We start from the raw sequence: 27,999 nt of genomic DNA, 5'->3' as shown, positions 1-27,999 counted from the left end.
GTCATGACCCCGCTACCAAGCTCTAAATGAAGGCGCTCAACTGGTGACAATAGTGGCGGATTAGAGGACCCTTTACCTCTTTTGGTGTTCAATAGACTGTGCTGCAGTGTGGAAACGACTCGTTTCTTTAAGCATCAACGTTTCCCTATTTTTGCAGGCACCTCAGAATCAGGCCCTCGGTGTACTCTGGGCCTAGCTCCTCTTTTACGTGAAGGGGCCGCTCACCTGGCTAGTCAAGTTCTAATAACCTGGGCCCTGTTCTTCAGCCCGTCCCTGCTGCCATCTTGTGGCCTTTGTGTGAATGTAACGAGTTGGGACTGTAGAGGCTGTTGAAGAAGACAGGTCTCTTAAATACGACCCCTAACACGTCATAGTGAAAGCAGTCTCCAGTAACTACACTTTTGCGGGGTGCCCTAGTGTTGCCCCTTTATTAAGAGTGCAACACTAGTGCTGTGCCTTCAGAACCATTTTTATTCTAGAGGCCTCAAGAGGCGGGCGGAGGGACACATGTGGCACCTGTGTTTCCCATGTAGCTTCTTTCCTTCCCTAAACCTAGCACCTCCGTGCCGCTCAGTGATACACCTTCTGATGCCACTGCAATCGTTGCTGTTGCAAAGGCCTCGCAACACCAAGCAGCTGTGCAAAGTGTCAGGCAAATGTGCAGCTTTTCCAGTTTGCTTGTTTCACCGAGATCAGCTGCGCTGCCATTATTTTGCACAGGTTTTCATGTGCAAAATAAATTGCAACGAGCTCCAGAAGAGGTGGCGAATTGAAGATAATGCCTGAGGCCTCATGCCTCGCCAAGGTTTGTGCTTTGTGGTTGCCATCAGTGATCAAAAATCCTAAAGCGGTTGGGCCCTCGGACATTCAGCATCGGTGGAAATAGAATAGCCCGCATCATAAGAACACTCTTAGATTAATAACACGAAGGGCAGAATTGTGCCCAATTCTGAGCTCATGATAAAAAGAGTCTGGAAGTACCACATTCTCCCTCCCAGTTTCCAGCACCACAGCCATTCTGAAGTGGGAGGAAGTATTGTAGGGGAGATGTCGTGCTTTCCAGCAGCAAAGGATGCTAACATCTCTCGTGGGGGATACATGTGCTCCACTGGCATTGCGAGCATTTCTTAAAAGACTGACACTTTTCGAATTTAAGAAGTTTGTCTCAAACTTTCATTAAACTAGAAAAGTGGTGCTGCACTCTAAGACATTGTAGTTTTATAAAGGGAAAAAGTGTGCAGTAGAGTTTAATGGCATGTCACAGGTACCAGATGTGGACTCCTTTTTTGACATGCTAGACCAGTGCTGCTGGGAGGATAATCCCCTCCTTACATTCCTGATGGTTGCCAGGGCGGTTGTCAAGCCGTTCATCGGGCTCCTGCAAAAGCCGAGGCTTTCATGTCCCTGCAGCACATTCTTTCTTTATCAGAATACGGTTCATCTAAGGAATGTATTCCTCCTTGATGGAAAAACACTTTCCTACGTTTGCACGCACCTCTGACTCGGGCCCCATGTTTCCCCCACACCGATAGATTTTAGAAAATTTTGTTGCTGGAAAGCACGACATCTCCCCTCCAATACTTCCGCCCACTTCAGAATGGTGGTGCTGTAAACTGGAGGGGAGAATGTGGTATTTCCACACTGTTTTTATCATGAGCTCAGAATTGGGCCCTCTGTGATGTAGAAATGAGGATCTGACAATTTGAGAACAAAACATGTTTTACACAGTCCTTGCATTTAGACTGTATGCTTACTACGTGCATAGTCTGCCATCTTCTGGTTGTTTAGTGGAATATCCTTTTAAAATATTCTTTTCATACAAACTTTTTAAATACAAAACCTTATACTTTGTAAGCAATGCCTGCTCCTTCCTACACTAACGACACCTCACTGGCGCCACACATTAGCACCTAGTTTATCAGGTGCAAATGTGGTGCTCGGGAGCAGAATTAACTGGCCCTGGCTACACAGACTTTGGTGCGGTCCCTAGGGCCGTTGCCAAGCCATGAAGTGGATTGGAGAACCAAAGTGGCAGATAATAATGTAACATTGGAAGTGAATCTGGTGCAATGTAGAACAGTGTCCATCCCCCACCATAAAGGACTCTCAAATCTAGGCATTTAGCCACACTGCGAAGTCCAGCTGCCACTAACCAAAAAGCTCAACATTTCTGCATATTTAACTCGCACAAAAACTCACGCAACCACCTCCCGCACAGCAAGCCTCACGCACTTTACCACATTGCAACAACAAACAGACATAAGCCGCACCAACAGCACACGAGGACTAACAGCGATCCGATACTCGCACCAAAGCTCAGCGCACGGCCTAAACCGAACTGAAGCTGCCAACAGGACTCCACTTCTCTCCATATCCCACTCCCTCGTCACCCTACCAAACCCCCCGCCTTTTCGTTTGCAGATCTGCCTGAGCGCCGATTCCGTTGGTGATGGTGCGAGAAACAAATACCTTTAACATCCTTCAAGGACCAAAGCACTGCACGTGTTTATAAAAACAGAACAGTTAAACATAAGTGGCACAACATAAGCTGATTAAAATTAAGAACAGGAAAAAAGTTGAGGTTTTAAGAGTGAGTGAAAAGAAGAAAAGGAGGTGGCAGCTTTAATGGAGAATAGAAGCAAGTTCCATGGTTTAGGGGCCAAGAAGAAAAAGAACGAATACGTGATTGGACTCCTGGAGGACGTGGAACAGTTAACAGAGATTGTGACTGAGAACAAAGAGAGTGTGAAAGCTAATTAACGAAGAACCGGAAGTGGAAGTGTAGACAAGATTCAAAGGCTGATGAGCCGTCAGACCAAGGACAAGGGAAGGGCGGTGGATATGGATTCAGGAGAAGGGAGATAACAGGGTGGAAGAGTTGGAAACAGAGTAGAGTGGGGCAGGCTGGTGTGCCGTAGGACCAAGGACAAGGGAAGAGCGGTGGATATGGATCAGGAGAAGGGAGATAACAGGGTGGAAGAGTTGGAAAGAGAGCAGAGTGGGGCAGGCTGATGAGCTGTAGGACCAAGGACAAGGGAAGAGCGGTGGATATGGATTCAGGAGAAGAGAGATAACAGGGTGGAAGAGTTGTAACGAGAGCAGAGCGGGGCAGGCTGATGAGCTGTAGGACCAAGGACAAGGGAAGAGCGGTGGATATGGAATCAGGAAAAGAGAGATAACAGGGTGGAAGAGTTGGAAAGAGAGCAGAGTGGGGCAGGCTGATGAGCCGTCAGACCAAGGACAAGGGAAGAGCGGTGGATATGGAATCAGGAGAAGAGAGATAACAGGGTGGAAGAGTTGGAAAGAGAGCAGAGTGGGGCAGGCTGATGAGCCGTCAGACCAAGACAAGGGAAGAGCGGTGGATATGGAATCAGGAGAAGAGAGGTAACAGGGTGGAAGAGTTGGAAAGAGAGCAGAGTGGGGCAGGCTGATGAGCCGTCAGACCAAGGACAAGGGAAGAGCGGTGGATATGGATTCAGGAGAAGAGAGATAACAGGGTGGAAAAGTTTTTACGAGAGCAGAGTGGGGCAGGCTGGTGAGCCGTCAGACCAAGGACAAGGGAAGAGCAGTAAATATGAATTCAGGAGAAGAGAGATAACAGGGTGGAAGAGTTGGAAACAGAGCAGAGTGGGGCAGGCTGATGTGCCGTAGGATCAAGGACAAGGGAAGAGCGGTGGATATGGAATCAGGAGAAGGGAGATAACAGGGTGGAAGAGTTGCAAAGAGAGCAGAGCAGGGCAGGCTGATGAGCTGTAGGACCAAGGACAAGGGAAGAGTGGTGGATATGGAATCAGGAGAAGAGAGATAACAGGGTGGAAGAGTTGGAAAGAGAGCAGAGCGGGGCAGGCTGGTGAGCCGTAGGATAAAGGACAAGGGAAGAGTGGTGGATATAGAATCAGGAGAAGAGAGATAACAGGGTGGAAGAGTTGTAACGAGAGCAGAGCGGGCCAGGCTAATGAGCTGTAGGACCAAGAACAAGGGAAGAGTGGTGGTCAGTGCAAGAGAGAATCACACACGAAAGCTTTGAGTGTGAGAAGTGTCCCGGCCAGGCGGATTTTACACAGATGAAACCGGCACCAACAGGCAACATGGACATTATGAGAAGCAAAAGAGAGATAAGAGTCAAATATAACACCTACGTGGTGAGCTGAATTGGAGAGGGATACCCGAGAAGGAGCAAAAGAAACAAAGGCGGGAAAGACAGAGCAAGCTGTGGAGGAAAAGATATGCATTTTGGTTTTAGAGGAAGGAAGGAAGGAAGGAAGGAAGGAAGGAAGGAAGGAAGGAAGGAAGGAAGGAAGGAAGGAAGGAAGGAAGGAAGGAAGGAAGGAAGGAAGGAAGGAAGGAAGGAAGGAAGGAAGGAAGGAAGGAAGGAAGGAAGGAAGGAAGGAAGGAAGGAAGGAAGGAAGGAAGGAAGGAAGGGAGGGAGGGAGGGAGGGAGGGAGGGAGGGAGGGAGGGAGGGAGGGAGCGAGCGAGGGAGGGAGGGAGGGAGGGAAAGGAGGAAGGGAAAGGAAAGGAAAAAGAGAAAAAAGAAAGAAGGAATGAAGCAAATCACCTGCACAGAAGTGATAAGGGAGGTTAAAATAAGTAATACAAGTCGACTGGGGAAAGCACAGAGAGAGCAGAGGGACAAGACCAGATCCCTGGCAAATGCCAAACTGCAGAGCCAGTGCGGAAGAGGAGCGGCCAGCCCGTCAAAGGGAATAAGAGCGTCCAGAGACTCAGGAGAGGAACCATTTGTGAACAGTCCCTATAATTCTGAGGGAGGGAAGTGTAGAAGAAAGAATAGGGGGATCTACCGTGTCAAAAGCTGCAGACGAGTCTAGTAGCACAAGAAGAGTGGATGCTCAGCACAGCGTGTGGGGGCAAGGGAGTCAGTAACACAGAGTAAAACTGCTCCAGCTGAAGAAAAAGGGGGACAACCGACCTGGAGAGCTGGGGGATGTCAATGCAGATTCAAATATGAGGACCCCTCGTCCAAGAATCTTTGAAATTAAGGAGAGGAGAGACAGCTGATGGCGGCCAAGCATAAGGCCCCACTGTCAAAGCTTCACGAGTTGGGTATGAGCTTGTCAGAGGCCTGTCCATTTCCTTTCCTTGCGTGGGATATAACCTCCTACCAACACACTCCTAAATTCACCTGTGACCAGTTTTTACCAAAGCCCTATTCAGAAGCAGGAGTTGCCTGGCTCAACAGTATGGCACGGGTTCATTAAGACATTCACCCCAAACTGTATTACAGACTAGGGGCCTGATTCATGGAAAATAGAGCATAAATCCCGCAATGGCTGTGTGCCGAGAACGAACCTGCGCGAGCCGGCGTGCAGAAGTCAAAATGCACGCACCACGTATTCATGGAATTATTCACTCAAATGTACCGTATCTGCAAGTCACGCCCGGAAGAGCCACAACACGCCCACACATAAAGACAAAACAGCCAGAAACCACTACATTTACGAGCTCTCCAGACGCGCATACATGCACCATGACAGCAGTGCTTGGGGTCCCCCCGCAAACAGGCCTGCACCTCAGGGACCCTGTGCACGGTCCACCGCAACTGTGACCTCACCCCAACAACATGTGTAGGATTTATCGTAACTAGGGTATTATTCTGTGAAATCTGCTTGCGAACCTCTGTGAACCGCTCTCGCACCCGGCTATGCTGTGTACGCACACCCCTAAGTACGATCGGAACCCTGTCTGCTCGCATGCACCCCTCAATGAGGCATGCAAACTCACCTCTAAAGTTGAGAATCCTTGCGCAAGTCTGTTCGCCTGCTTTTGGCTGGCAGAGAGATCGAGGGATTTGCATGGACATTTATCTGGCAAGAGGTTGCACAGTCACATCCATGAATACCTTTCCTCGTGCACAGTTGTTGGCATGTGATGAACTGTCTCTGTGCTGTCCCTCGTTACGCTAACATTTTGGCATATTGTTCCCCATTTCCCTTGTTCTGCCTACAATTCTGCTCTCTGCACAGGACTCGCCCAAGCCCAGCGTGGTCTCTCACACAAGGCACTCGGCTGCTTGCAGAGACGCGTAGAGCATGCCGGAAATCCACACAAAATATCCTGAGCAGTTGATTCCATGAATCGACGAACAGGGATTTGTGTGCAGAATGGCACGCAAATCCCCAATTTCCCGCTCAAATAATTCCATGAATCGGGCCCTTGGTTTCAGTTTGTGATGATGCACAGTCCACATCCAGTATTGCATACCGTTTGTGTTCTGCTGGGGCCTGCAGGCAATTATGCATTGTGTGTGATTAATTCAGAGGCAAACTTCAGATGCAATTTGTAGTGGAAGAATTGGGGACCAACCAAAGGAATCGGTGTGCATTGTCACATTATTTGTATGCACACTTGCTCTCCTCCCAGTTTATGTGTGTGTGTGAGCACATATGCAGTTTTCCAAATGCACATTGCAGACTCCAGGGCCAATTTTGAAGGAAACATTTCTCATGACAGGATTGGGCCATCTTGTTCAGTAATATTGGAAATAGAATTCAGAGAATTTGTAGAATTTCTTATCAAAAGTGTAAAAATGAAATGTAGCGAGGCAGATCTTGAGATGCTGATCGGGGGTGGGGCCGCATCAAGCGCACACTCCAGGTTTTTGTGTCCCAAACGGTCTGGACACCATGGTCTCTGAATGCTAAAATCTTGGGGCAGATAAAGGAAATTGATTGAGTGGGAGGCTTGGTTCCTGATGTGGAGGGCAATAAGAATCGCTAGCATGATCCCCAACAGCATGGAAACGAGAAGGAGCTAGACTCAAAGGACAATGCGCGTGGCACCGGAAGAGTCTCTCCGCGAAGCGCGGCACTGACGAAATTACAGCGGCGTGTCCTTTCAAACATGGATGTAAGTGCTTCCAAAGACTTGATGGACACGAAACCCCAATCAAAGCAACTAAGTACTGCAATGGAGGATGCTTACGGAGAACACTTCTTTTTTTATATCCCAAATGATGTGCCTTGATGCATGACAGAAAGCCCTATAAGGAGATGTGGGACATCAGGGGACATGAGTAAAGCCGTCACCAATCCAGAAAACAGTGCAATCATCAAAGAAGCTGCTACAAAGGATTCAGGATCACAACTAAAACCTGTCCCTTGGCATGCTACCTCCAAAACTTCAATAAAAGGTAGCTATGGAAATCACATTATTAATTTTGAATTTATAGATGACACTTCACACGTTTACCCATGTAGCCGCCAGGCTACTACTCGAGGATGAGGTCTTCATTGTCTACAGGGATGCAATTGTTGCCTAGAAGCCCACACCTACTTGTACAAGCGCTGCACTGAAAGGAACGCAGAATTAACTGCTACTGACCACCAATCAGCAGTGTGATCTGGTGGAAGCGTAAAATGAGCAACTGAGAAGCCACACCGCCATGTCTAAGAAAGCACATGGCCAGACACATATGGCTGGTGCAGGGATGAGTCATGCCTTAGCTTATCTCACAACATCTGTTGCAGAAAAAAGCTATAATGTAACAGGTGTAATTTGTGGAGCACACCTTCTCCCCCATAGGGGCAGCCTGGCAGCATAGGCAGATGACAGATATTGATTGTTCCCCAACTCAGTGGTACTCATTTTATCACCCTCAGAAAGATGAAGGGCTGAGTGGACTGTGAGGTCAAACACAGATCCCTGTAGCGGGTACATTAGTCCACTGAGCCACAGACCTAGATGTGATAATGACACTGCTAATTGGATCTGACCCTGTCAAGAGGGGATCGGGAGCGCCCTCAGCTGGGGTGGGAGGCCTACCGTGGTGTCCACCAGAGCCAGTCCTGCCCCAGAGGCCGGGTGTGGGACTTGGGAGGGCCCCCGCCACTGTCCCTTCTACTTGTGTCTGCTTGAATGAAATGAGTACCACCTTTTCTTGCCCGTTCCTGTACTGCGCAATGCTGGCCAGTCGTTTTCTTGTTCCATGGAATCCAGCATCCAGCACGCCTAGCAGCGGAAGAAAGAGTGCGCAGCATGACTGGGAGAGAGATATCTAGGAGGAGCCGTGCTGCAGAGCAACCCGCACAGGAGACGGGCAGATCAAACACACTGCGCTACCCGGACCAGTGCCATGGCGATAACTCCAGCTTCAGCGACAATGCACAGTGGCCCACTGAGCAACCTCAGTGCTCTATGAAAGACCCACAATGACAATACCCTTACCTGTGACAACGCCACAGAGTGGGTCCCTTGACTAACCGGCATACTAAATGCTTTGACAATCCCTCACATGAACCGGCACATGGAGTGTGATAATATCAGGTTGGGGTGTTTTCCTCCAAAACCTGGGCCTCCACTGCAAGGGACACTGGCCAGGCAGCCAAGTAGCTGCATCCACACGTGTCCACGATGCACCCACACTGTCTCAGATTGCCCAACAATTCACACGACCGACAGCACAGAGCTAGAAAGAAGGACACAGCCATGGGCCGGGTGCCGAAGAAGGAGGAGCAGAAACCTAGGAGAAAGTCAGAAGCATACTGGTGCCGGTATAAAGCCCGATGCTACCTGGTCATACTGGAAACCCGGGTGAATGGGCGGGTGCCGGGATAAAGCCCAAAGCTACCTGGTCATACTGGAACCCCGGTGAGTAGGAGGGTCCCGGGATAAAGCCTGAATCTACCTGGTCATACTGGAACCCCGGGTGAGTGGGTGGGTGCCGGGATAAAGCCTGAAGCTACCTGGTCATACTGGAACCCCTGGTGAGCGGGCGGGTGCTGGGATAAAGCCTGAGTTACCTGGTCATACTGGAACCCCGGGTGAGTGGGCGGGTGCCGGGATAAAGCCTGAAGCTACCTCGTCATACGGGAACCCCGGGTGAATGGGCGGGTGCCGGGATAAAGCCGATGCTACCTGGTCATACTGGAAACCCGGGTGAATGGGCGGGTGCTGGGATAAAGCCCGATGCTACCTGGTCATACTGCAACCCTAGGTGAGTGGGCGGGTGCCGGGATAAGGCCTGAAGCTACCTGGTCATACTAGAACCCCAAGTGAGTGGGCGGGTGCCGGGATAAAGCCTGAAGCTACCTGGTGAACACCAAAAAACAGGATAAAGAGAACAGCGACCAGAAAGCTCACGCGGCACCATCGGATCACCACCAGGGCTGTTGCCAAGCCTCCCTCGCATTGTAATTATGTGAGTACTGGTCCTAGGCTCTGCATGCCAGCCTGTCTATGTGCTGTGTCCTAGTCCCTGACCCTGGTCTGTGTTCCTGTATTATCCCTTCATGACCCGGCCCGCCTCAGCCAGACTACTAATGAAGCTTGTAAAGGCACCACACCAGGGACTGCCTCTGTCTACAGGAACTAGATGCTCTGTACCTTATTTCTGTTTCAAAGGACATCCTCCTTTTAATAACAAAATATATACTAAATGTTCAAGTACAGTCACACCTTCCAGACGAGGAGTTTGCTGCCTCCTTTTATAGAGGTGCAGATTAGTTAAATGTGGTTATAATTGCTCTGTTTCACTCCTGGCTCGCTGGCCTCTGCCCCCTGGTTCCACCTCCTCCCAATTTAAGTGTGCCTGTCTCCTCCTGACTCCCAGCTGTGGTGGTTTCTAATCCTCAGCATCAGCACCCCTCCCTCGCCCCCCAGGGTTACGCAGGAGTGTCCCGGCTGCTTTCTGGTGCAATGCTCTGCCTACCCACTTCATGGGGAATAGGCCTGGCCCTGTATCCTCTCTCTCGCTCCCTAAGGGCCACCCCTGCACCTGGGATAGGTCAGGCTAATCACGTGACCTAGCGCCAAGCTGACCCTCTAACAGCTCCACCCATGTCAGCCTGTCAGTCACACACACTAGCTGTACCCAGGGATGCAAGCAGTGATGTCGCACTCACACCTCCACATGCTACATGCACGGACTGTTTCTGTGAGCTACTGATGGTAACATACAACGCATGGATTATCGATAGTATATTGTCCACTGTGAGCGTCATTGGGCAGTACATAGGGGACCCATTGATGCCCCCTTTGTTTTCTTCATTAAAGTCACGTGGGGACCTCTACAGCAGTTCCCCAGAGTCCAGGCACCTGGCATTTAGTTGCAATCTCCAAGAATCTGGGATTCATATCATTGGTGGGAAGTTAAGCACTGACATGTTTGTCAATTTCACCTTTGCATCTGATCTTTGAGTTCGCTTTCAGCATAATGAGGGTCCGAGCATGAGATAAGCCACGTTTCTCGAGTTCTAGGAGCTAGACAGAGGAGACAACGTGGCCTAACATGTTAGTTTTCAGGGTGCTCTTCAGACATGTCGGGATCATGTTGAGTGCTAGAGATTACGTAGGAAACATGTGAAAGGTATGTTTGATTTTCCAGTTGTGCCCTTGTAGTTTTGCTGCATATATCATATACTACCTTGATATTTAGAAGGGGGGAGCTTGTGCTCCCGCTTTTTTAATGTTTGCCTCACCAGCAGATAGTTTGGGGGTGATGGAGAGGAGGGAGGGCTGCGGAGAAAAGAGGACAGTGTTGGCATATGTATGGGCATAAGGTGGGCAGTTTTCAGGAAGTGCAATAATGCTCCTTCCAGACCATAAGATTGCAGCAGCTCGACACGGTGTGATTATCTGGGCATATGATAGTAGTGGCTATCTAATACTTATACACATGTCAGAATTGTTGGCTATGTGACTTCAGTGCACGTGCAGGTAGCAAATATACATCTAGTGGCTGAAGGCACACTTGGTTAAGATATTTTTTTTACACTGCTAGGCCATTTACAGCTGCGATTAAGCCATCAACTCTTCACACACTACTTAGCAATAATAGTGGCTGGCGAAGATTTGGTGTTACTGCTTAATAGAGCTAGCCCAACGAGATCTCAGGAGGATATGCTTCTGGGGGGAAAGAGGCAGGTAGATGGTGGGATTACCATGGACAGGGGAAATCAATGCGTGGGTAAATAACCAAGCAACACCCGCGGGCTGTGTGTTGCTCCTCCCATTTCCTCTCTCTTCTATCTGTACTCCTACGCAATAGTTGAGTTTATTGGTGGGGCTTGTGCGCCCCATAACAGCCAAAATTAAAAAGGGTGTGATCGCAACTGGGGTATGAAGCAGCACCCCTAAGACTTTTGCTTTTGGAGTAATAAGCTTTACCCAAATCCATTAGTAAAAGTTGTTTTACCCCCAGTTTCATAGTCCCCTGGTTCATCCAGCACCGCTCTCCGTGCTTCCACACTAAGCTTCGGAATGGTTTTCGAGTACCCATTTAGCTGGCAGGTCCACCCTACCCAACCATGCCCTCTACCCACACAGCGCACAGTTAAGTCTATCAGCCCTCCTTGTCCAGAAAGTGCTTGTCCTATTACAGTCTCATAAGATGGGAAGCACAGCCCCTGGACTACTATTGCAGTTATCACCCGGCTGGAGACCGAACCTCGCCTTCCCCTTTACTTCCCATAAATAAATAAATAAATAAATAAATAAATAAATAAATAAATAAATGCACACATAAATAAATAATAAGCGGAAGTCCGGAGCTTCCGTACAGTTTCTAATCGTATTTGGCCAAGAACTGGAGTGTTGGGTGGTGCAGTTAGAGGCAGATGTGAGTAGCCAAATGCGTAATAGTGTTATTGAGTGATTATGTGGTTAGTATTGTTGGTATTGTGAATTTTGAGATCTTGAGATTTTATGCATGTTTTGTATTTGTGATTTAAAGGATAGTTCTGGGACTTTTTTTTATTGTCCCTACGGTTCGGCCATGTGTTTTTAAGCATAAATCGGTAAATCGTAGAAAACTTTCCTATGGACCTTACCCGACTTTTCGTCCATTAACGCACTCGAAATCAGCCGCCATTTTCTGATAATCCTATCATTTCCCCCCATCGCCCTGGCTCACCTGCTTTTGCGGCACTAAATCAAATCCCCCGCCCCTGAGCCTGACATCAGCAGACGCGTACCGCCCATTTCCCAACGCCAAAGCACGTTTCGTGCAACAATCGCTGCGCCTCAGCTAATGAAGTGTCGCCATGGAAATGGCAGGACGCCTCTTTCCTCAATAAGTATAAACACACCGTTTCACAACACACAGCAGCAGATTTTCGATTCCATTACTCTCTCTGTGTTACTTTGAGTATTCTGTGACTCGTTTCTGTGCTCTGGCCAGCTACCTTCGCCGCTTCTAGGACTTGTGAACACCTGTACCATCTCTGTAAATTATTTTACTTTCTTTACCACACAATGGCCACAATAATGCCGTATATGTACGAGCCCGAGTACACCGAGGAAGAACTACTGGAAAGGCAAGCACGCGAAAACGATGGGGATTCAGACGGCAGTTGGGAGGACCAGTCAACGGATGAAGAGCCTGGACCATGTCGCATGGACGGCGTCTCCACCTGGTGCACGTGCAATCGGTGCAAGCTAATGCCAACTGAGGAGGAGAACTGCTGCTGCCGTGAAAATTCCGGGTGCTTGGCCTACATTTCGGAAGGCGAGCCAAGTCCGCAATGCATCACCGAACTGCCAGAGTTCAGGGAAGCCTGCCTCTCACGGACCGTGTTGAGGATGATGATGGTGCTTATGCACGAACTTCGCGGCACTGTTCGTCCGCGTAATCCGAGTAACGAGTAAGTATACTCTGGTTGTGATGTCAGTGATGCCACTACTATTTCATGGTCGTCTCCCACATATAAAATTACATCTACATATCATTCGAATGCATGTAAATTGGTTCCATATTGTGCATTTTCTAGATAGAATTTTTTTCAAAGCAGAATGACATTTTTTACCTGAATCGACAGTGATAAGAAAGTTTTGTCATTTTAATACAGTTTGCATCTTTCATTTTCACAGGTGGTACAGGCTGGTGGCCTATCGCTGCTTCACTTGGTGGCTTCACGGGAGGCTCGGACACCGCGTTCGGAGAGTAATACCTGCCTGTGCGGTACTTACCATTGGACAACATTTCCCCAGCGACAGTGGACAATACCGCGGATTTTCCCTGGATGTGCTGCAACCGGAACTTTACAATGTGTAATGTTTATTATTTATGTTCAATTGAAATTAAGATCTAAAATAAAACCCAACATATATTTTAACAATGGTTGTTTTGATTTTTTAAATTAATCTAGTGTGTCTCCATTGAATAGTCTTCCTGTGCCTTGTCTTGTCACACCACATGTCTCCGGCCAGCATCCTCCCTCACGCTGGCCGCCCACCTTCAATCCACATAACCGTTGAACCCATATGCAGCAGACATACATATGTTATTTTGCGGGTTGGCATCAAGTAACCGGCCTTGCCTCCTCCCCCAAAAATACTTACCACACCACTTTGTTCAAGCGTTGGCAATAAAAGGCCGTTGGATTTTATTGATACAAAACATGGTTATAGGTAAATAATCAATATGGTTGATCATAATAAATCATCCTTTTGGGCACCGGGTACAGAGATGACCCCCTCTGGCCCATGCCGCCTTGCCACCACAGGCCAGCCTGCTGCTGACTAACTGCCTAGGCATCCAGGGTCTCCAGGGTGAACTGCACCCATATATTCTCCTGGGAGGGTGAGGTATTTATAAACTCACCCCCCTGCCTTCCATGTACTAGATCCTGCAGCCTGCCTCTTACATGCAGTTAGATGGCCTCTCCTTGGTGAGGCCCTGCAGCAAACGAGTCTTGTCTGCACGACCACCGCCCCAAATCACCCCCCGCCCTATCAAAGGCAGTTCGCACCGGGGTACTTGTGCTGGCAAGTTGAGCTGTCAGGGAGCGATAAAGGCCAAGAGGTGCCAAAGACCATGTACACTTCAAAGTGGTCTATAGAGCATGGGTTGTTGTTCCCATGTCTACCTCCAGACCCCGTGTCTCCTGCCAAGCATCCCCCCTCACGCTGGATGGCCCCCTGCAATCCACATAAGTGTGTCTCCATTCACGAGTCTTCCTGTGTCTTGTCTGCACGACCACCGCCCCAATCCACCCCCCGCCCTATCAAAGGCAGTTCGCACCGGGGTACTTGTGCTGGCAAGTGGAGCTGTCAGGGAGCGATAAAGGCCAAGAGGTGCCAAAGACCATGTACACTTCAAAGTGGTCTATAGAGCATGGGTTGTTGTTCCCATGTCTACCTCCAGACCCCGTGTCTCCTGCCAAGCATCCCCCCTCACGCTGGACGGCCCCCTGCAATCCACATAAGTGTGTCTCCATTCACGAGTCTTCCTGTGTCTTGTCTGCACGACCACCGCCCCAATCCACCCCCCGCCCTATCAAAGGCAGTTCGCACCGGGGTACTTGTGCTGGCAAGTGGAGCTGTCAGGGAGCGATAAAGGCCAAGAGGTGTCAAAGACCATGTACACTTCAAAGTGGTCTATAGAGCATGGGTTGTTGTTCCCATGTCTACCTCCAGACTCTGTGTCTCCTGCCAAGCATCCCCCCTCACGCTGGACGGCCCCCTGCAAACCGCATAATGCCACGACATATACACGTCATTCATTCACAAACACACCCCTGTTTCGAATTCTTTATAACCCACTTCATATTTCTAATGAGAACTTCTTTGCGCTTTGCTAGTCAACCCGTGAAGGTGCTGGTTATCTGCTCTTCGTCTCTGTGAACTTCCATGACCACTTCGAGGAAACTCGTCAGTTTGCAACCTGTGAACTGCTCCCTGTTCTACGACAAGAAACTACTCTGATCCCTGCATCTAACTGTTTGTTCGTCAAGGTAAGGCCATGTACCATAATCATTTTGCGTCCAATTTCTTTTCGTTCAAGACAGTACATGCAAGGAACTAGTCACATGTTCTGAGTTTAGTCAAATTATTTTTCTATTTTTTTAAAGTTATTCAAATACTTATCCGCATGTGAATAACGTGTATAGTTCCAAGAACCAAAAAGAACCTTGCATTGAACCTTTTATGTGTCATTTAATTTTTTAACACATTGGTATTCATAGAGAATTGTTGATCTTTACTTTTCAGAACTTTCCACAATGCCTGCCTGTTCCATTGGAGGTTGCCCTTCGAAGACCCATAATAAATCTAAAGGTACTATAATGCATGTTTTCCCTAAGACAATAGATCAGATAAGAGAATGGGTCCGATATTGCGGATATCCACCGTCTGAGCTTGAAAGTAGAGTCCTTGAAGTCTTTGCGGACAAGAGGGGTGATCGATACCGCATCTGCAGCAGGCACTTTAGCTCAGACATGTACTCCACATCATTGCTAATAAAGAAGAACACACCGCGAGCGAGGCGAAAATTGCTCTCAACCGCTATTCCCACTCTATTCGTCCACATCCCTCCACTGGTGAGTCAAGTTTACGTATTTATCTCTCGGCCTTGCGGTAGTGTTTAGCATTAGCTAACAATAATTTCCCCATTTATGTATCCACTCAATATGAAGGCGGAAGATTCTCCATCCGTGTCGTTATTGCAGTCATCAGCCACTTCAAGCGCCTATCGGGTAATCTTACTTGGCTATTCTGCCACTGACTTGTTTTAGGCATGTAAATCAATAGTTTTAATTTATCGTGTAATTATTTTACCTAATGGTACACCCTTGTACTCGTCCTCTAGTCTTTGTTTTCAGTTATAATTATTGTTATCCAAAATAATGCAAGTACTGTCTTTCAGGGAGATGCTGAGGAGTCCAACGTATTGACGACAACCGTTGATGTCACTCAGATGCTCGAGGTACGTTTCCGGACATTTCCATCGATGGAGATCATCAGATCTTGCATTCTTGTAGCGTGATTGTTACACACATTGTTTCTTTCGTTTTTAGCCATTGATATGTCCTTCTGTCGTCGCCCTCATATGTGTCTTCTTTTTTCAATATTGTGTTCATTACCAATGAAAGTCCTATGTTTCAGGGAGTCGATGGAGCATTAGTCCAAGAAGAAGGGGGAGCATGCAGTTACGGGTCGGCGCAACAGCTTGCAGAAGTGTGCACCGCAGTTACATCGTCCCTTGATGTTCTTATGCATTTCGAGGTATGGATACTGACAGTTCGATCAAGCGAAATCATATGACGTGATTACATCCGCTACACTTCCTTCTTTATTAACGCAAGTACTATGTTTCAGGGAGATGACGGAGCTTCTTCTACAAGAACATCACCCCTAGTAGTTGATGCAGATCTCTGGGTGGTGACACTTCCAACGATCGAGCAAATCGAATCATATTTACATATCCATTATTTATTTTAGACAACTGATCATTTGTGCAGGTCTATTTAGATGAGCCGTTGACGCCTGCACAAAGTTTATGTTCTTTTTAACAAAATAGAAAACCATACTAATGCAATTACTGTGTTTCAGGGAGTTACTGAAGCATCATCTTCAATAATATCATCAATGGAAGTCTATGAGGAGCCTGAGGTATGGATCTTGACAGTTCCATCTAACTAGATCAACTATGGGTGAATAATTGTTGTTTGAATGTTCTACACAAAGCGTTCATTCGTGTTTTGCTATTGCGATGTACGTGGGTATTGGTCCCCAAGTACATTTTGTGTTTTCAATATTATTATACATACTAATGAAAGTTCTATGTTTCAGGGAGTCGATGGAGCGTCAGTGCGTGATGGATGTGCTTATCATGAAAATATAGTCGTTGCAGCGCAAGAGGAAGTGGAGACATGCACACACGAGTCGGAGCAACAGCGTCCTGATGTTGAAGTTCGAGGCAAGAAAGTTTCAAAGAAAAGAAAGCAAAAGAAGGTTAGTGTCCTGGTCACTATATTATGTTGTTTTTCACTGTTAATAGTTCAATACTGTAAGTTGTGTTTAAACTGAACATCCCTTTTCCAATCTGTCCTCTAGTTGCGAGTGGGTGTACGAACTAGATCTACACAGACAGTGAAGCGAACGAGAGATGTTGCTTGTCAAACCTTTTGGCAGGGACTTGAGACTGGAGATGCATCGTGCCAATGGGAAGACTATGAAGTGATTGACAACGGAGCTATACCACCACCAGCCATTGATAGTGAATGTCCTCCTGGTAGTTCGGATGCAGTCGGAGATCAATTTACAGAATCCACACCCGCAAAAACTAAGACCGCGAGAAAGTTGAAGAAATTGTTTTATTCACCCATCGCCGGAGAAGGAACAGATGTTGCAATGGAAGAGAATGAAGTGGACGACAATGAAACACCATCAATATCACTGAACATAGCGGAAGACGATATCAGAGATTCTACCTTTCATGTGAGTGACATGTCCTCAACGTTACAGGCCGAACCAGCTGGGATGCAGAGTGACAGTATAAGGAAAGAGGCCAGATTCATTGTATTCGATAGTTGTTTGATTGATATTATTATTCGGATGAAATGTGGGCATTCGGTTGGTGGGGAAGTATGTGGGGAGCCATTGATTAATGTGACTCGTGCAATTTGAGGCACTAACCTTAAAATACATGCCACGTGTACAAAATATCATCCTTTCTCATGGTCTGCACAACCCATGCTGGGGCAACTGCCAGCAGGCAATCTACTTTGTGCAGCGGCTGCACTTTTTAGTGGTTCAAGTTTTAAAAAGTTAGAGTCTTTCTTTCAGTTTGTGGGAATCCATTTCATTGCGAAAACTCAGTTCTACAAATACCAAACCGATTATCTATTTCCAGCCATTAGCGAAGCTTGGAGAATGGAAAAAATGTCTATTGATAGTACATTCGCGGGCAAACGGTTCAGGCTAGCCGGTGATGGACAGTGCGACAGCCCAGGATTTTCAGCCAAGTACTGCACCTACCACTTTCAGGACATGGAAAGTAAGAAAATTGTGAGTTCGGTTGTCGTGCAGGTGTCACAAAGTACATCCTCAGTGCCCATGGAGAAAGTTGGCTTTGTAGCATCATTGCAAGAACTACAATCGCGGGGAATGGTGATCGACCTGATAGCCACGGACAGACACGTTTCAATTGCCAAGACAATGAGAGAAGAGTACACAAATATAAATCACCAATTTGACGGTTGGCATCTTGCAAAAACAATCAATAAAAAAATGTCGGCTGCAGGTAAAAAAAAAGATATGCAAGGTATTTCACAGTGGTCCAAGTCAATCAGCAACCATCTTTGGTGGAGCTCAAAAACATGTGGAGGGTTGTTGGAAATTCTACTGGAAAAATGGCGGTCAGTAATGCTACACTGTAGCAACGTTCACCGCTGGACCACAAACCAACATTTCCACAATTGTGAACATGGCCATTTGTCCACAGAGGAGGCACGGAAGAAGAAGTGGTTGATTCCTTCATCACCCACTCACAAAGCCATTGAAAAGATTGTATTTGATAAAACTATAACAAGAGATTTGAGGGGACTCAGGGAATTCTGCCACACAGGAGATTTGGAGGTGTTCCACAATATGTGCCTAAAGTACAGGCCAAAACGATTGCATTTTGGCATGGAGGGCATGATAAATCGGACTCTTCTAGCGGTCTTGGCACATAACCATAATGTTGGCCGTCAACAAAGTAGGACGACCGGAACTTTAGGGACGCTTCGCTACAATAAGGCCTTCACTAAAAGAAGTAAACAATGGGTGATCAAACCAGTGTTTGAGGATATGCAATATGAGTTTATTGAGAGACTTATTGTTGATGTCCTAGATAGGCACATACATGGAGTTGTGAACGAACCTGTGCAGGGGACAACTGCATTGCCAACCAACATTGCCTCTGTTCCATGTCCACCTAAAGCAGAGCTCATTGAGAAATACACATCACGGTTTAAATGATTGTAATTTGATTGTCTGTTCTCTCGAGTCTCCTCATGTCGCAGGCCCATTGAATATGTGTAGCTATGTATTGTGTAAATAAAAGTGATTGCTCAGTGTACATGCAATGTGTCTCTCCACCCTTGTTCATTTGCGCATTAAATTAAACCAAACAGTAATATAAATCATTTTTCAAAAAATATAGAATGTCTCGGTATTTATGGTTCGCTGGGGCTGCAAATGCACACAGACAAAATGCAAAGATGGAGTGTAAATTTCAAGTCCTGTGAGATGGCCTTACACTGAATGTAGCTAACTAGGAATGTGTGCTCGTTCAAAGTGAAGGTCAGCTGCTTTGATTTTTTGCTCGGGTGCCGGAATGGCCCACGACTCAGTATAAGGTTCTATTGTTATTTGACCTTGACAGGCCGGGACCATCCCGAAAGACTTCTTTTTGGGGGTGTGGGGCAATAACGTAAGAAACGATAATGAATATAATTTCAGAAACGAAAGCCATTTAATGTTCGTTCATTAGAAGAAATAACGTCGGCATAGAAGGAGTGGTATTTCGGGGCTGCCCTACGCACAGACACAATGGAAAATGCAAATATAATGTAAGTAACTCTTTAGATGAGTTTATACTGCAATTTAATTACTATACAGTAGCTTTAAAGACGGGTTAAGTTGTACTTGTTCGTTCTATGTGGCATATTGTTTTGTAACGCGCACTTGAGGAGAACCATCTCCTTTTACGGAAGCACCTCAAAACCTTCCTCTTTGCTTCTGCTTTCTCTCTCCCTCTCCCCTGCTACAACTGGTCCACTGTCTGCGACCTCGGTCCTGGGCCCTTCCACTCTCCACCTGCACTGCCTCCCTGTCAACCCCTGCACTGGGGGACTGTCTCAGTATCCTACAGCCCCCCCTTGACGTATAATACCCAGTTGCACTGTCCTAGCTATGAAATAATTTCCCGACCTAATATATAAAATGAATAATTTTAATAAAGATCTGATGGTGAGACTAATTTCATTTTTTATGTTTTTAAAACAGGTACATCCTTCATTATTGTATGTGTCACAAGTACCAGACACCGGCGGATGGCTTTTTCAACCGCCAGTTGCTTCTCCGCGTGAACAACGTTACCACCCTGACCATTTTATGGGACGATCGCCAAGTACAAGTATGCCCTTACGCGGTACTAACGGCTAGATGCAACATACAGACCGTTGTGGTGGCCTAGTGCCTCGTTGTTGGAACAGCCATGCGATTATCAGTGCGACCGAAGAGCGTAAACCAACACCCTGTGTACTGCACACGAACATCGCCTCAAGGCGAACTATTTTGGATCGAGAGCAAAGAAAAATGCAAATCGCTGAATATTCTCTAAACATTTGATGTCCAATAAATGTACTTTGCCAAATGTACAATCTTGCCGTTTGCTTTTAAACCACAGTTTCATATTCCGAATTGTGGCGCTGTATTGTGAGATGATCTAAGACCCTGTGTACAGCAAAGGAACATCGCGTGCCTCAAAACGAACTTTTTGGAACGTGAGCAAATAAAAATGAAAATCGCTGAATATTCTCTAAACATTTGATGTCAAATAAATGTACTTTACCAAATTTACAATCTTGCGCTTTGATTTAAAAGTACAGTTTCATATTCCGATTTGTGGAGCGCTGTGTTGTGAGCTGATCTGTGTTGGTTTCCGGGTTCTGTGTGGAGTCGCGTAGAAGACTCCTGGGCGCGTTTGCCTACGCAGCACAGTCACGTCACGGATAGAGGCGGGGATTATGAATGTTTTGATAAAGTCTGTTTCAGGGGCGGGGGATTTGATTTAGTGCCGCAAAAGCAGGTGAGCCAGGTCGATGGGGGAAAATGATAGGATTATCAGAAAATGGCGGCTGATTTCGAGTGCGTTAATGGACGAAAAGTCGGGTAAGGTCCATAGGAAAGTTTTCTACGATCTACCGATTTATGCTTAAAAACACATGGCCGAACCGTAGGGACAATAAAAAAAAAGTCCCGGAACTATCCTTTAATGAATATTGATTATTAGCACTCGGTGGGGTGAGCCACCCAATCAGGTAGCTAGGACCACAGGCTTGAACCGCCGGCATAAGCCAGCGTTCCAAGCTGCCTGATGGCTGGATCCCCCGCCGCCATCTTCCCCCACCCCCAGTCCTTTTTATTTAATTCCCTCCCCCCCACTTAGCATATTTCGCTGCAGCAGCTCCTTCCTCTAAGCGTCCCAAGGCTGCTATGGAAAGAGAAGAGAGGCTCCGTAAGTTGCACCAGTTCCCTTTCCATCGCCCCCATCTTTGTCAAGGATTTTCCTTTATTAAACAGGACGGGTGCGGCGTATCGTTCAACAAAGGAAAATCCAATTTTCTTAGCACCAATGATTGCTGCTTTGGCAACCTGGGGTGCTAATGGCATTATGTACCCATTCCACGTTAATGGCAAACGCTTTGCTCGGGCCGTTAACTGGGGCCGCAGGCCGTTACCCCCCGGTATTGTCCATGGAATGGGTACATATCGCTACATTATGTGTAAAGTTCTTTGCGAAATAATCGCATTAACAATAAAAAAATGTAATAGTGCCATTACATGCCATGCCATGCCATGATTTCTGCATTGTATGCTAATAGTATGCCACGATTTCTGCGTCATAGGCTAATGGTGTGCCAGGATTTCTGCGTCATAGGCTAATAGTATGCCAGGATTTCTGCGTCATAGGCTAATAGTATGCCAGGATTTCTGCGTCATAGGCTAATAGTGTGCCAGGATTTCTGCATCATAGGCTAATAGTATGCCAGGATTTCTGCGTCATAGGCTAACAGTATGCCAGGATTTCTGCATCATAGGCTAATAGTGTGCCAGGATTTCTTCGTCATAGGCTAACAGTATGCCAGGATTTCTGCGTCATAGGCTAATAGTATGCCAGGATTTCTGCGTCATACGCTAATAGTGTGCCAGGATTTCTGCGTCATAGGCTAATAGTATTCCAGGATTTCTGCGACATAGGCTAATAGTATGCCAGGATTTCTGCGTCATAGGCTAATAGTATGCCACGATTTCTGCATCATAGGCTAATAGTATGCCAGGATTTCTGCGTCATGTACCTCGGGAATGGAGCACGGGAGAGAGGAAGCAATGATTCCCAACACTCATGCCTGAATGAGTTACTTCCCCAGGATCGTTGCACGCACGTGGAGAATTCCCACAAGGAATCTGTAGGGGGAGGATCCATAAGAGAATCCTATGAGAATAGCAACCGGCTCTGACTGATCCGAGAAGGTTCTCCTCCATGTGAAGAAAAAGCTACTAGAAGGACAGAGATGGATTTCTAACTTTTGGAACTCCAGGATCAATTTTCCCTACGGAGAGCGCGAGTAACTCTTTGATTTATAAATCACCCCTGTGACAAGAGGTTGCTCACTAAGAGCTTCCCATGATTTAGAGGGGAGGAATGGATATGCTACAGCTCACAAGCAGAACATCTAATTAAATATAGGTTATATGAAAAAGAAATTAATAGCAAGACAAAGTGCCCTCAAGAATAGTATTAAAACATACATAACACTTTGTGACCAGATTAGCAATATGCCAAGTGCCAAGGCTTTAATTAAAAGAAAATCCAACATGGTTGATAATCCTCCCAAAATATTCTAGGTCGGCTAGAGATGTCTTGTAATGTAATGTAACTTGCGCAAGGGCAGGTTATTCAGGAAAGGAGCGTGAAGCTCTGCCTCAAGTTTATCAAACACATTGCTTAATTCATTTCCACAGACTGTTTAAAGGGCTTATAAGCCCACAGGAGGGTAGGGGGCGAGGGAGGCGATAGACTACCATAAACATTAGAAATGTGGCATGAGAGCTGTCATTTATTCTTCAATCTCGTAGAAGACAGCGGTCTGAGGAATGCATCTTCGTAAGCAGTAGCATTGCCAAAGGGGGTTTCCCATTCAGTTATTTAGGTCGTCTCTATATATTAGAGCCGTTCCCTGGTGCCTGCTGCTCCGTCATGCATAAGGAGAGCATCCGGGTGTTACAGCGGCGGCCATTTTGTAAAAGCCAGTGCAACCATTTAAGTTGCTGCTTTAAAGAGCTTGTTCTCTTTCCATGAAGCTTTATGCATTGATGTCGCTTCCACTTTATGCTGAATTATACTTTATTTCCCTATTTGTTCGATGTTTATAGGGGTCCATAGCACTAATGATCGTTATAGTAAAATTACTTTAAAGGCAATGAGGTTTGGCTTAGCAAATATAGTGTAAACATTGTTTGTCCTGTGGGGTTTAACACAAATCTCACCCTGTACCTTTACAAAGCCAGACCTGTTGGCTTTGGCAGTGCTTGTTGTGTGCCACCGCTCACCTTTTTGCTCGAGTCATCCAGCGACACCATTTCAGCCTTCCTCCTCTGACAGAACCGCTGCCCGTCTGGCCAGTTCTTCTTCTCGTCTGAGAAATAGTAGCACTTTTCCTGCTGGGGGATCCAGTGCAGCGGGCAAAGCTTGCAGGCGGCACGCGGTGCATCTGTGGGCAGGAAGCAACAAGGAAGATGAACCTGCGGCAACGCATGTGTGTTTGCTTGCCTGCATCTGTGTAAGACTCCCTAGGGGTAACTTTCAAATAAATTGCATGCAGGCGACTACCGGTGGTGTAACTCAAGATGTGGAGGCCCCCTGCAAGTCCTGCTGAGTGCCTCCCCCCACTGGGCATGGGCAACATGGGCTCTCCGCAACATGGGGGCAGCAGGGGCCCCCGTTACGCCAGTGGCGAACAGCAATGTTAGCACTTACATGCTGTTGGGTCCCCTACCTGCAATTTTCTACTTTTGCAAGGAGGAGTGGAAAAGTGAACAGTAAAACCAGGCAAAATTGCCTTTACACTGCTTCTGGTGAAAAAAAAATAAGCAAACGCTGCCTGCAAATTATACGTTGGTTTTGGAGTTGACCTATGGATTCCTATGGAATCCGCCTGCACGATATCAGGTGTTAAATGGAGGCGGATTCCATAGGAATCCATTTCTTTTGCACCCGCACGAAAATCACATGCAGTTGAAAAACAAAGATGTAAAATCCGCTTTGTGCCCCTCCTCTGGAATCCCAGGGAAATGGGCTGGCTGGGGAAACAGTGATAACAGAAAAATGCGCCTTGCTTAATGCTCCCCATGTGGGTGTGTGAGCGTCAACTAATCCGACCATACGTAAAACAAAAATGTTTTATAAAATGAGGAGTGACGAGCAAACATATAGTTACATTTTAAAACCTAAGTAAAATAAAGTTTCTTAATGATAATTTGGTTTACTCTGTTTGTTGTATGCCACAGACTTCAAAAGGCCTGAATTGTCTCTAGGTGCAGCCTAAGAACATGACAAAGGATTTTTTGATGTGGCATGAATGACTATCGCATGTGTCTGAATTTTTCTTGTAATAAGAGGCTTAGATACCGCAAGGGGACTACTATTGAACATGAGAAGACTGCGGTATCTCCCTCCTTTATCCTTATCTAACTCCAGGGGTGTGTACCTTTGAGATTAAAGATCCCTGTTAAGGTGCAAGCATGTCTGCAAGGAACAGAGCACTGTATAGGTTGAGGGTCAGGGCAGAGTGTGCAAGTAGGGAGGTGCCTAGTTGCGGGGAGGGGGGATTGGGCCTTTAGATAAGAGGGCACTTTCTTGTGTGTTGCAAACATTATTCAGGAATATATTGAGCTTGATTTTCGACATATTTTGTGTATTTGTGTGATTGGAAGTGGGAAAAAGAACTGCGCATTGCATGTGTTCCCATTCAGAAAGGCAAACTGCAGGTTCAAAGGCCTTTATGCATGCAGCTTCATATTGCAGTGTGTGCATAGTGCCAGCTTCCCGCGTTCCCCCCCCCGGAGGTAGTGTGGCCTGAGGCGGGAGATCCCATGCGCGGCCTTTAAGACGTGCATTGAGGGGGGAGTGGTCACCACAGAGAGAGCTCTGTTCCGCCAGCCCGTTCCTGAATGCCAATAGGTCCTTGAACTTCTATCTAACAATATAATAAAAGGCCAGATGTTTGTTTGCCCTGTGTCTGATGAAGTCATTACCCGTTTTCACCTCTAGAGGGAGCTGTCGCCTTAGGATATATAGAGGCACTGTCAATTCGCATAGATTCGTCAGTTGTCACCACTAGAGGGAGCTGTTGCCTTAGGATATATAGTGGTCCTACTGTGTTAATGGACACCTGCACGTTGGCCCGTGTACCCAGGCTTCTACACTAGTATTAAATAAAGCACAAAAAACCTACTTACCAGTAACCTCTCACCCATGCTCCAGAGTTGTGCATGAGTGATTTGCTGATAACCAATTTCAACAAATGATGACGAGGACGGGGGTCGACCTCCACCCACTACGACCACACAATGCAGGAAGTGACTACGCCCTCTCTGTATCCCCAGCTGGCTATTCCATGGAACCAATGGCTCCTCTGTTTGTAACATATGTCGATGCTATATGATGTATGAAGCTTGTTCCTCAGGGAAAATGACATGCTTTTGTACAGTTTGTGTGTGGGGGGCCAAGTTAAGTTGCTGACCTGAAGGTAGTACCACCTCAAGGAGAGGCAGATGAGGACATAGTTTATGAAGGAGCAATAAAAAGAATGCTCCACGTATATGATATATTTTATTTGTATCACGCTCATACAAAAGTGTTTCAGAGCGTGACGAGGCAAGGGAGGGGAACAAGGGAGGACAAAACAGCGATCTTACTAGGCCGAGTGACATTGCGAACAAGCAAGTGTAGGGGAGAGGGAAGAAGTGGAAAGTGCTCTGCACACGATCAAAACAACAAGTGGTAGGGCAGCCAGCAAGGTGGCAAGTGCAAAGGTTTAAGGCGCAGACAGGGGGTGTCTGATAAGTGCAGGTAGCGGGACTGTAGGGTTACAGATACAGACCCAAGTGCAAGGGTTGCCAGGAGGCAGTGCAGGTGTGTGGCTGGGGGGGAGGGGCAGGGACCTGCGCCCGAAACAAGGTAAATAAGATGGGTAAATAAAGATAACACATTGCTCAACAAGCTTACATTTTACTCGAAGCTCAGGCACCCAGGGGAGTCCACAGATGAGTATGTAGTAAAAATCAGAGAGATGTTACTATACTGCAGTTTTTGTGACGGGTTAGAAGATGTGATAAGGGACATGCTTCCGGTGCGTGTGTACAACAAAAAGACTCAAGAAAAATGTGTCCAAGAAAAAAATGTCACCTTGGACAAAGGTGTGCAACTACCCAGGTCATTCAAATAGACAATGCTGAGGTGGAAAAAAACACCTAACTTAAGAGAAAAAAATTGAGATTCAAGCTATCTCCAGATATCATTGATAAGCACGTGCTGGGTGTGGCAGCGCCCCTAAGAAAGTCTTTTTATTTGTATTTTATTTTATTTTATATAGCCCTTACGCCAAAGCGCTTTACAAAGTTGTATGAAACAGTGGTGCAATAAAAATGATGCAGAATGATCCAAAGTCATCAAGACTGATGAGAAGAAAGAGAAAGTAGAAGAGTATTCCAGTGCCAGAAGTGAGAAAGAGAGAAATCGGGAAAAGGCACGGGGAGGTTTGGGAACAACAAGAAGAAACCGGGATTGTGACCGAACAGAACGAGGAGGAGAGTAGAAAGAAACAAGGGAACAAAGACAAGAAGGCACAAGGCCAAAAAAAGCTTTATAGACAAAGCAGAGAAAATGGAAAATGAGTTAAAGATCAAAAGAGTAAAGAGGCAGAGCGAGGAGAAGGAGTAATAGAAAACGAAAAGGGAGCTGGAAAAGAAGACGGATGGCAGAATTAAAAAAGGAATGTAAAGGAGTCAGGTGAGATTTCTGAAGACCTAATAAGAGAGCCAAGCAATAGTTTAAGCGAGAAAAAAATAAATTAGACGTTTTGTGGCCTGAAAAGAAAGAAAGGGGTGGACACGCCGAAGGTAGTAAAGATGGAAATGTGCAGAGCAAGCAGTGTTAGAAATATCTAGAGAGGAGGTGAGAGGGGTTGAAAATTACTCCAAGAGTTCACACAGATGGAGGGAAAGGAAGAAGTGGAGGAGGAAAAAGAAGACCAGAGGGAGAGGGCGCAGGAGATGGAGAAGAAGCAAAGAAGAGAACCTCTATTTTGGATGGGTTAAGATGAAGAAACCGTGGAAGCCATCCAAGACTCAACAGCAAGTAAGCAAGAGAAAACCAGGTGTTGAAGTGAAGCTGAAAATGAAGAAAAATCATAGCACATTTGTGAGTCGTCAGCATAGAAGTGACGAGAAAGATTAAATGAAGGCATAAAATCAGATAAAGGAATAGTAGATAAAGAAAAGAGAAGAGGACCCAAAACAGAACCTTGAGGTACTCCATAGAGAAGTGGATAAGATGAGGAAGACTGACCAGGCCAATGATAGGAACTGAGCCATCTGAGCACAGGCCCATATAGTCCAAGAGCTGAAAGAGAAGAGAGCAGCATAGAGTGGGCAACAGTGTCGCAAGCGGCAGAAAGATCAAGAAGGACAAGGATAGAAGATTGCTTACTGTGTCTAGCAGATAGTAAAGAAAGGTGCAAAGGAGACACTTTAGGAGCCTACCCTGTCATGCCACAGATGCGACACTGATCCACATTTCTCAAATGATTTCATGTGCTTATCAAAGAGCAAACAGTGCACAGCATGCAGCCGCATGGGGCATTTCGCTACAGTATGCAAAGGCAGAAGCAAAAAGATCCACACTATCGTGGAAGACGACCTGAGCTTTGGAGCTGACTCGGGTGAAGATGAGAACCATGTTAGCATTGGACATTGGCCTCAGGCAAGATCCAGACACCACTGTACAATGTGTGTAGTGGATCTAACAGTCTGATCCCATCCGATCTGATCATCATACCAGTGAAAATCTAACAGAAAATGCTGAGAGCAGAATACAGAATACAGAAAAGTGAAGAAGGTGGAGGTCAACCCCACAGGGTATGGGGGTCATGCAACCTACCTACTAGGATACAAGACACATCTTTTACAGTTCAAAGGACACAAAGTGTACTTTGCCACACACAGACGAGCAGTTTTACAGTAGCTGTTGGTCTCAGGAATTCACTCATTTGCTTTCATCGATTGAGTTGTTTTATTTCAAGCAAGGCTGTGCTGTTTGTTCACTAATTAACCTCCAGAAACGTTTGGGTTGCCCTGTGCTAATAATCCTTAAAATGCCTTTTCATCTTGTGGAACGCAGCGTTAACTTGTACTGTTTTCTCAATTGGTATATTTCTGGTGGGACTTTTTCTTCATTATCTTTAATGAATCTCCTCTATACCTTCTCCAGAATA

At 46.5% G+C, this 27,999-nt stretch overlaps 2 protein-coding genes across 2 annotated transcripts in view; one reads left to right on the top strand and one right to left on the bottom strand.

Moving 5' to 3' along the window:
• LOC138579497 (killer cell lectin-like receptor subfamily B member 1B allele A) overlaps positions 1-23,224 on the bottom strand; it is a 38,476-nt gene extending 15,252 nt beyond the window's left edge. Inside the window, exon 1 of the mRNA XM_069649818.1 lies at positions 23,057-23,224. Within this exon, the coding sequence (XP_069505919.1) occupies positions 23,057-23,086 (30 nt within the window). The 5' untranslated portion in view covers positions 23,087-23,224. The remainder of the gene's footprint in view (positions 1-23,056) is intronic.
• The window catches only part of LOC138580152 (C-type lectin domain family 2 member D-like), a 357,666-nt gene that overhangs the window by 304,421 nt on the left and 25,246 nt on the right, over positions 1-27,999 (top strand). The gene's annotated exons all lie outside the window — the stretch shown is intronic.

The sequence above is a fragment of the Ambystoma mexicanum genome, chromosome 3p, assembly GCF_040938575.1.
Source record: "Ambystoma mexicanum isolate Mex_15411 chromosome 3p, UKY_AmexF1_1, whole genome shotgun sequence".
NCBI classification, from domain to species: Eukaryota; Metazoa; Chordata; class Amphibia; order Caudata; family Ambystomatidae; genus Ambystoma; species Ambystoma mexicanum.
Note: the sequence above shows the minus strand (reverse complement) of the source record. Positions and strands in the feature narration are given on the sequence as shown.